This window comes from Syngnathus leptorhynchus, chromosome 5 (genome assembly GCF_054491065.1).
Source record: "Syngnathus leptorhynchus isolate UIUO chromosome 5, UIUO_Slep, whole genome shotgun sequence".
Lineage (NCBI taxonomy): Eukaryota > Metazoa > Chordata > Actinopteri > Syngnathiformes > Syngnathidae > Syngnathus > Syngnathus leptorhynchus.
In genome coordinates this window covers 9,563,434-9,572,405 of record NC_141199.1, presented here as the reverse complement: position 1 = coordinate 9,572,405, position 8,972 = coordinate 9,563,434, and the positions used below count along the sequence as shown (strand labels likewise).

Genomic DNA, 8,972 nt, shown 5'->3' with positions numbered 1-8,972 from the left:
TCAAGTGCACCCTCAGGGAGCCCCCCCCCCCCCCCCTCTCCACTTTCAAGAAAGGAGAGTGTGCCGTGTGAGAGTGTGGAGGAAGTTAGAACCATGAAGGTTGAAATCAGAGACTGAGGAATGTACGTGTGTGTGTGTGTGTGTGTGTATGTGTGCGTGCATGCGTGTGTATGAGTGTGTGTCACCATCAGGAAGCAGTATGTGGACAGACAAAATGTTTCCCCTTCATGGGACTGCTTGAGAGGGGCCAGGTGAAACATGGGAGCGGGTGAAATCTACTTGCTGTACTAGGGTGAACGAGCGATGAGGTCAAAACACACATGACTGGCTTCCTCTGTTGTGGTGGCAGGATGACACTCCCTCTGCTGCCTCCACATCTGGCAACAGTGATCAAAGTCTGTCAGTCTGTATTTTTCACAATTTCTTCCCCTTTATTATACTCAATGGGAAATTCAATCATACTTCAGGCGAGCAACTCTCAACAACTAGTTGCCATTGTGCGGGACTCACTTACTGGGGGCACTGCCCCCTGGCCTCCTCCCACAAAATATGCTTTGAACCCCCAGGTTCCAGGCCAAATCATTTATATTTACGTATTTTATGATTATTCCGGGAATTTTTTCCACTTATCTCCCATGGCGAACATAAAGTTCATCAGCCTTCTTTGGAGAATGTTTTGGGGTTGTAAAAAGTTTGTTTTGAAGACCCCCTGAGATATCCATGACCTTAGTTAACATAATTGTCTGATCTTGTCCGCTCTGATTAAAAATGAAAGTTACTGTCGCCCATACTTCGAGAAATGCCTCCTGGGGCCGGCCTGGCTCAGTCGTAGAGTGGTAACCTTCCAACCCAGAGGTTAAGAGTTCCATTCCCAGCCTTTGAGACCCTATTATTGAGCAAGACACTGAACCCTCATGGTCATCAGTAGGTGAATGGGGAAGCAGTGAGAATTGTTTTGAGTACCACGTTTACAAGTGACAGCCCACCTAGTACCATCCATCAGTGGTGGTGTGTGTGTTGAGGGGAGTGCAGTGGTCTTTAGGTATTTCTCGAAATACACTTCATTGCTGTGGCACTCAGTGGGAATGTGACAAGAGGGCAACATGCTTGCCGTTCCGACTGTTTTCTCACGGGAAAACCTAAGAGGCGTTTAGAGCACACGTGTGATTTTTCCTTGTGTCTTTTTTCCACCAACAACTCATCGTGTCGAGATCTGTAATTCTTCTATGCTATGTACATTTCGAATACAAATAGTTAATACTTGAATTAACGTAGTAGTTTGGCAAATGTTTTAGGTCATTACTATCTTTAATCCTATCGAATGATAACATCAGAAAAATGACCTCTATGTGTTTATTCACTCTCTTTAACACATTTTCACATTTTGAATACAAATAGTTAATACTTGAATTAACATAGTAGTTTAGCAAATGTTTTAGGTAATTACTATCTTTAATCCTATCTAGTGATAACATCAGAAAAATGACCTCTTTGTGTTTATTCACTCTCTTTAAGGCTATCTGATCATAACATCGGGGGAAAAAAATGTCTTAAGTATATCCCAATGCCTGTTTTCAAAATACAAAAGACGTCAGAAGAATACTTACTCAACTAAACTACAGCAATGTGGAAAATGCACTTAACGAGATAAATGCATCATTTCTTACTTCCCACCATTCATTGAAAGAAACAATACCCCAACTTGATTCATTTGTGTTGAATCTAAAATGGGTTCAGTATTTTTGGTCAACAGAAGCTCATTTTGCTGACCGCAGAAACTCCGCGCACGCACGCACGCACGCACGCTCGCACACCAATTTGCGCGGTGCACGCGTACTGCAGTCTCAAGGCGGGTGTAGGTGGGCGTGGCTTGGAGCAAGTACTCGCGTGTCCAGTCAGCTTCTGGCACGCTCCCACCGTGCACGGCCAAGAAAACTTATTTAAAAAGGGCTGGTGGCGCGCGCACTCCCCAGTCCCCCTTACGGTAAGGCAGATCTTTCGAGCCTCTAACCCGCCATGTAGCTGACGCGGATTTTTACACCGTGCGTGGTTACCGGTTCTTACGGCTTAGAGAGGCACAGTACAATCGTCGGGATCCGGACCGCCAGGATGATCCGGTCGTGGGCTGCACTCCAGTGGGTCATAATGGCGCTTGTGTACCGGGCCTTGTGTACCGCGGCTCAGTATTCCAGCGATCTGTGCAACTGGCGAGGAAGGTAAGGATGGAGCCGACGCCAACAAACACACGATGCGCGCAGTGACGGGTACAAATTCCACTTTTGTTTTTTCACACCATATTGTTAACATTGTTTGTGTTCTTCCAGGCTGGTAGATGTTTGCGTCTTTTAAATAAAACGAACAGGAGCGTTTTATTTTGAAACTTCTCTTTCGGAGAGATTCGAGCGCTTCAAGTTTTTTTTTTTTTCGTTCTTTGTTCCCCGAATTGAATTTTAGCGTGCAGTCTAACTTTTTCCGAGCCACACATTTTACATAAGAAAAATCTCAAGACGCACCGGTAAAACAAAAAGTTGCCAAAAATCATCTGCCAAGTTGACGCTGGCATCGATGGATGAACTAACTGCGTTTGTTTATATGACGCGTTGATGGGAATATAAATGAGTAACTTTTCTTCTTCCACTTTGATCATTGCAGAAAATACCCTTATGGGGATTATGTCGACGTCATATTTATGACTGCGTGTTTGTTTAGGTCAGACTAATAAATAACATTTATTTTTAAAGATCTGCTTATAAACAAATCCTGCTCCATCTGTCCCCAACTGTTATTTTTTCACTTAAGATGCTGATCTAAAATGTTGAAATGCAATCCACATTGCCCAGCACAAGAATGTCTAATCTCCAGTTCCTATCTTAAATAAATAAAACCATATGGAGCCTTTGATCACTTGTCCCCCTCCTAAAGTTGTAAAGAACGAGAGGGATGACTTCACATGTGGCGCTGTAAATTTTAGCCGACTTCTAACGACTTAATAACCCCCTTGTCATTTGGATGTTGAGGTTGCTCGTGCACGCTGACCACATCAGTAGAAGAGAGAAATGTTGTCTTTATTATCTTTGCGCCCCATGAACGAAATCTTTTTTTTCCCCTTAGTGGTCTGAGCCACGAGTCGCATCGCAGAGACGTGGAGCAGGTCTACTTGCGTTGCTCCCAGGGCTCGTTGGAGTGGCTCTACCCGACTGGCGCCATTATCGTCAACTTGCGTCCAAACACAGAACCGACATCGGCAAACATGGCAGGTCTCCATGCGTGCGTCAAACCCCAGCATCACTCGCAGGTAGTGTCTTTACTAGTGGTACCTGGACCTACGAGTTTAATTCAGTGCATGGCAATGCTTGTAACGCAAAAAAAAATCGTATCCCAAATCAACTTTTCTCATTGAAATGAAAGAAAATTCAATAACAGACATCATCTGCTCCTTCTTCTCTGCATTCACCTTTTAAGGACCCATGGTTAGAAAAAAATCAATTGACAAAATCCTCTAGGTATTTTGATAGCTGAAAATGTGAGCACCAAAACCAATAAATATCTTTCAGTGCAGATGGTGGGTGAATGTTGAGAAGTTCCATATGGCGGTGTGGTCTCAGGCACACACATTTGATTTTTTTCTAAAGACTGAGCGACAACTCCTAATCGAAAACCGTGCACGTTGGGACACATGTTAGTCAAGATAGCATTCTAGAAATTCCATTTTACTGTTGGTGCATAATAAAAACTGTGTATCGTCATCAAGGGTTCTCACCTGTATTTGGAGCGAACCGGTGATCTGAGGCTGCTGATGGCCGAGAGCGAACAGCCGCAGGGAAAAATACGTTGTTTCAACTTGGCCAACGGAGCTCTCTTTGTGGAGGCCGTCCACCAGGCAGACATCAGTCGCAGGATAACTGCTTTCCAATACGAGCTGGTCTCCAGCAAAGGGCCCGGAGCACACCTGTACCCACACCTTCAACCTGGTTTTGGTAAGAACACTCCACCATGTTGTATGCAGTTCTTTATCCTGACCAAAAAAATGTCTGAGGTCTTATATTAAAATGCAAGGGAGCTATTTTGAATTGGCTGGAAAATGTATATTTTAGTCTATATAATCTCCTTTAAAAAAAAACTAAGATAATGATCATATTGCTGATGCCAATGATTTGAAGTGTTGATTTGCTGCATTCACTATCCATCCATCCATTCATTTTAAGGCCTCATTTGGGTTGAGTGAGCTGGAGCTTATCCCAGCCCACTCCTGGCAAGAGGCAGGGTACACCCTTGACTGGCCGCCAGCCATTTACGAGGCACATATGAACAAACATACATTCGCACCTATGGACATTTGAGAGGCTTCATTGAGTACATGCATATTTCTGGAATGTGGGTGGAAAGCAGAGTACTTGGAAGAGCCAGACATTTTCCTAACCTTCCCAAGTTCCACTTCTGTTATTGTCATTTCACTTTTCCCCTTTACTGTCTTTGGCACCCTTTTGTGGTGGCACCAAAAAGATTTCCAGAAAATGATGGTTGATCTTTGCACTGACTTTCAAAAGCAATACCTAAGTATAATAAAATCCTTGCAGAAGTCTCAATTTAGTTTTTGAGGAGGGAGTCTGCACAGCTAATAAAAACGACTCAAATTCAATATGTATACAAAGTCAAAAACAGCTGTCACAAGTTAGTTTATGTTTCACATAGTCCATTATTATGTAGTTGTCCTCAATTTGTAGGTGATCATCTGTAATGAGATGTTAATCTGTTCAGCGCAGGTCTGTCTCAGTGATGTGAGCGAAAGTGACAGGACACAATTGGGGGATTTTGTGCATAAAAGGCCACATTGCCCACGTGAGCCATCTCAGTCAGCATGAATGACTCCCTTGCCCCCCCCCCCCCCCCCCCTGCCATCTTGTCTCAGCCAGACTTGTCAAAACAAACAGGCCAATCAAAAGGTCATTTTGGGGTCAAGCATAAAAGTCAGCCAATCATCCCTCGGCTGTCAATCAAAAGATTGAGGCATTTTGGGTAGGCCACCCATAAGAGTCAATCAGCTTGGAAGCAACAGAGGAAGTGTGCTTGCTGTTGGTCTTTGATGTGTCCAACCAGTTCAAAGAATCTCAACCACACATTTTTTTACGTTGACGTTAGCTACAATGCAATTTTAGCTAATACCAATTTCTTTTTCTTACTCTAGTCACTTGTGAGCCGTGTTCGGATGAAGAAGTCCTCTTGGCTGTCTGCACCAGTGACTTTGGTAAATATAAATACAAAGCTGTGCTCATGTTGATTAGTCCAAGGATTTCTTTAAATGTATTTATTTATTTATTTACTGAAATTATACATGTGGTGGGGGGGGGGTGTGGTTTAGATGTGGTTTATCTATATAAACACATATATAAATGTGTTTATCTACTTCAATCAGAACACTTTGACTTGCAGTTTTCTCTATGACAACTTTAAAAATTGCATTGTTCTCCATCGCAATGTCGATTTGAATGCGATTAATTCTTCACACTACATAAGAATAAGATCTGTGTTGTCTCTGTAGCGGGCAGCGGCACCTTTGAAAGCGCGCTATCCATCGGCGACGAGCACTCCCAGGCCGAGCTGACTCTGAGCCGACTCTTCCGCCAGAAGAACAGAGTGTTTGTCGGCGGTGGGGCCAAAGTGCGGCGCTGGACGGGGCGTGTCAGCATTCCCACAAAGTGTGGCCTTCCCCACGGAGGAGACGAGTACCTTTTTACCGGCTCGGTCCATTTTGGCGAAGCGTGGCTTGGCTGCGCGCCTCGCTATAAGGACTTCCTGAGGCTTTACGGCAGAGCGCGGAGCGCAGGAACCAACCCTTGTCAAGTTGACGTTGACTGAGGGAATGCAAAGCTTGAGAACGGAGGTCATCTACAACCTTGTATTGTTGCTGTGCAGCAAATCTGTAAACAGTGGACCTTCCTAGAGCTTTCTCATCTACAAAATGATGGTAACGGTTGTTGGTTTTTTTTCATCTGGTTCCAATGGAATCAAATTAATATCCTAGAGCTTATTACTACATGATTTGAAGAGACTAGATGAAATATTTTACACGGGGTATGAAGTATTATTTTTCAATTGCTATTGAGTTTGTCTGGCATTCTGAATAGGCGTTCATATTTTCATGTTCATTCATTTTTATGACTTGTAAATTCTTATTTAAGGGAATGTTCTTGCAAGAATTATAAAAAAAAAAAAATGATATTTTGCTTTATCAAACAACAAATTGACTATGCTGGTGAAAAGTGAGTATCCTTCGTGGAGGCAACAGGTAACATAGTGAGCTTGTGGAAAACTTTCTGTACCGCGAATCCCTGAAATATCAAATGTCATGTGCTGTTGTCATACTTGCCAATCAATGAATTTCATCAAATTATTTGTAATTGAATATAATGCTGTTGCCAAGTCATTGTACCAAGATAAGTGTTTGTAAATAATGAGATATGAAGCACTAACTTGTTTGGAACTTCCTAAAATAATGGCCTAAGTACCTTTTCCAATTTTTTTCAGCAAGCAAAAAAAATGTAACCACTTATTTTCAGGAGTCCAATAGAGGAGACGTTAAACATAAAAGAAAAAGCTTTTTGTCAAAACACGACTTAGTCCATTATTTTGAAGAGGTTGATATTTTCTTTGTTTGATCATTCTTGAATTGAATGTTTGCTTTGTAAAAAGCTCTGTTAAAAACAGTATCATCTTCTTTCAGAAGTGTATAATCTTCAACTCTGTGAGTCTTTATATATCATCTGTATTTCGCCTGTTATCCTCGTGTTTTGCTGTGTCTGTATTGACAGAATTCTTTTATTGATCTTCCTATTTTTAGAAAAAAAAATTTGCGCAGAATTGATTTGATCATTCACAAACCTTTGGTAAATGTAAAAAATGTCATATCAATTGAAATAGTACCAGAATTCCCCAAAATAAATTTGTTGTGCATTGACTGGAGAGCAATAAAACATTTTGGCAGTTTCATTGCTTGCATGTTGGGGTTAATTAAATAATTTATATCTCAAAATTGTTTTGTTCCCTCAAGGCTAATGACAAGCCTTTTGTAACTAAATCTGAATTCAAATTGTATTAGTGATGAGTCATTTTGTCGAGCACCAACGGCTGTTTTCTCGTCATTTCCGAGCAAAATAACTGCTGACATTTGATTTTAGTCGAAAATCATGGTTGTTGTTTTTTCCCAGTAACACAAGCCCGCATGACCTCTGTGCAAACAAATACTGAAGAAAAATAGTGAGTCTTGCTTCTAGACATTCAACAAATATGCAGCCACATTTGCAAAACAGCTGTGCTGTGGGATTATTCATGAGCCTCATGAATGATTTCTGTAACGGGTGTGTCCCAACTTTTACCTCCAAGGGCAGCATACAGGAAAAACAAAGGCTGCACTGGCCATACTGACAAATGGAGCAAATGTATCCAGTTTTATGTATATTATTTTAAAAAATTGACACAATAACTTTCTGTTACAGGTGATAACTAAGAGTATCACCTTAGTGCCCTTCTTCTAATAATAATAATAATTATTATTATATTATGACATACTATCTTAAATAGATCTGCCCCAGCAATATCTTCACATTCAGAACTAAAACAGCAATCTGTAGTAAACTGACCATCTTTAAAAGCTCATGTTATGTTCACAAGTCAGATGTTGCAGACATGCACCAGAAAGAAAAAAAAAATATTTATGAAGTATTTTGATATTATTACCTTCACATATGAAAAAAAGATCTTGAAGCAACCAAGTTGAAGGTCTCACCAATGAGATATGTGAGTTTTGCAACAATTTGACACTCACTTACCACACATTCTCCTCGCCATTTTTTTTTTTAAATAGTCAGACAAGCTAAATTTGTGATAATAATTACGTACACTTCTCGGGGGGTGGGTGGGGGGGTCAGTTGTGAAGTCTAAGGTAGTGCGTTATTCCAGTCATCAAGTAAATGTGACAAGGTGTGGAGACAAGTGAAAGGAAGCAACCAAGAATAGACATAAAGCAGTGTGAAGGTTGGAGGAAGGCCCTGGAGCCTTGGAAGGATTATCTATAAATATCAATACGCCTTGCACCACTACTTGGCTTCACGTTTGGGAATATATTAGTCTTAGCTTGTTGTTTAAGAAAACTTAAAAGGACTCATGTCTTGTGTGTTGCTCACATGTCAGCAGCAGAAAGCCAAGCACCAGCTGGCCTGCGACCACCCTTGGCAATTTCTCTTGGCAACAGCCACAGTTCCTCTTGCCATACTCACTAATTCGGGACACACTTATCCCTCTGCTATTGCTAACCTTTGGGTGGGTGAGGTATGGAAAGAGTTTGACTTGCGGTATGCAAGAAGCACAGCTGTGTGGTCAGATGGAGTCCAGGGAATGGCTGAGCTCAGGGAAAATATCAGTGCATGCGCAGCAAACGCGGCCATGCTCGTTCACGATGCACCGGCCAGGGCATGGTGGGGTCAGTAGTTTTAAAAGGTGGTAGAATATTTGAGGCTCTTACTATGTCTGGATTCCATCGAGTACCCGAGAAGCACAGCATGACAGATGCACACAATTAAATTCATGTCAACTTCCACAGAATGATTTATTGCTGTTAATGTACACAAGCCACAATACTATTTACAGGCAAGTGTGTGAAAGTCGTTGGAATGGGCCAGTGTAATGGTTTTTGCTGGGAGCTGGATAAGTCATAATAAATGACTGTATAAAACTGATTTTTGAAGGGAAAAAACAGTCTCGACAACCGACTCGACTTGCCCAAAACACCTTTTTCTGCACAAAACAACCCAACAATTCGATTGGTTTTTGACAAAACCTGAAGTTGGGTCAAACTGATTGAACTTCCTGGGTCGGTCCAATTTTTAAACAAACAGTTTTAAGGCTGTATACTATGTGAAGTCAATAAACCTCATTCATTTCGTAGTATAACACTGCTGCAATACAATTCACCATTT

At 41.6% G+C, this 8,972-nt stretch overlaps 1 protein-coding gene across 2 annotated transcripts; it reads left to right on the top strand.

Annotated features, from left to right (window-relative positions):
- Window positions 1–1,846: 1,846 nt before the first annotated feature.
- LOC147056782 (meteorin-like protein) lies at window positions 1,847–6,608 on the top strand. 2 transcript variants are annotated; one of them, XM_085913129.1, is made up of 6 exons: window positions 1,847–1,984; window positions 2,072–2,216; window positions 3,112–3,295; window positions 3,752–3,977; window positions 5,186–5,245; window positions 5,540–6,608. In XM_085913129.1, the coding sequence occupies exons 2-6, from the start codon at window positions 2,110–2,112 to the stop codon at window positions 5,854–5,856; spliced, it is 894 nt and encodes a 297-aa protein (XP_085769255.1). In that variant the 5' UTR covers window positions 1,847–1,984; window positions 2,072–2,109; the 3' UTR covers window positions 5,857–6,608. The 2 variants fall into 2 exon arrangements, with proteins under 2 accessions (XP_085769255.1, XP_085769254.1); XM_085913128.1 differs by having other exon boundaries at window positions 1,890–2,216.
- The last annotated feature ends 2,364 nt before the right edge of the window (window positions 6,609–8,972 follow it).

What these genes read in the sequence shown, in the direction of transcription:
- LOC147056782 (XM_085913129.1), top strand. Translation starts at nt 2,110, where the DNA reads ATGATCCGGTCGTGGGCTGCACTCCAGTGGGTCATAATGGCGCTTGTG. An exon ending in AACCCCAGCATCACTCGCAG is followed by an intron (nt 3,296 to 3,751) that starts GTAGTGTCTTTA and finishes ATCGTCATCAAG; the next exon opens with GGTTCTCACCTGTATTTGGA. An exon ending in ACACCTTCAACCTGGTTTTG is followed by an intron (nt 3,978 to 5,185) that starts GTAAGAACACTC and finishes TTCTTACTCTAG; the next exon opens with TCACTTGTGAGCCGTGTTCG.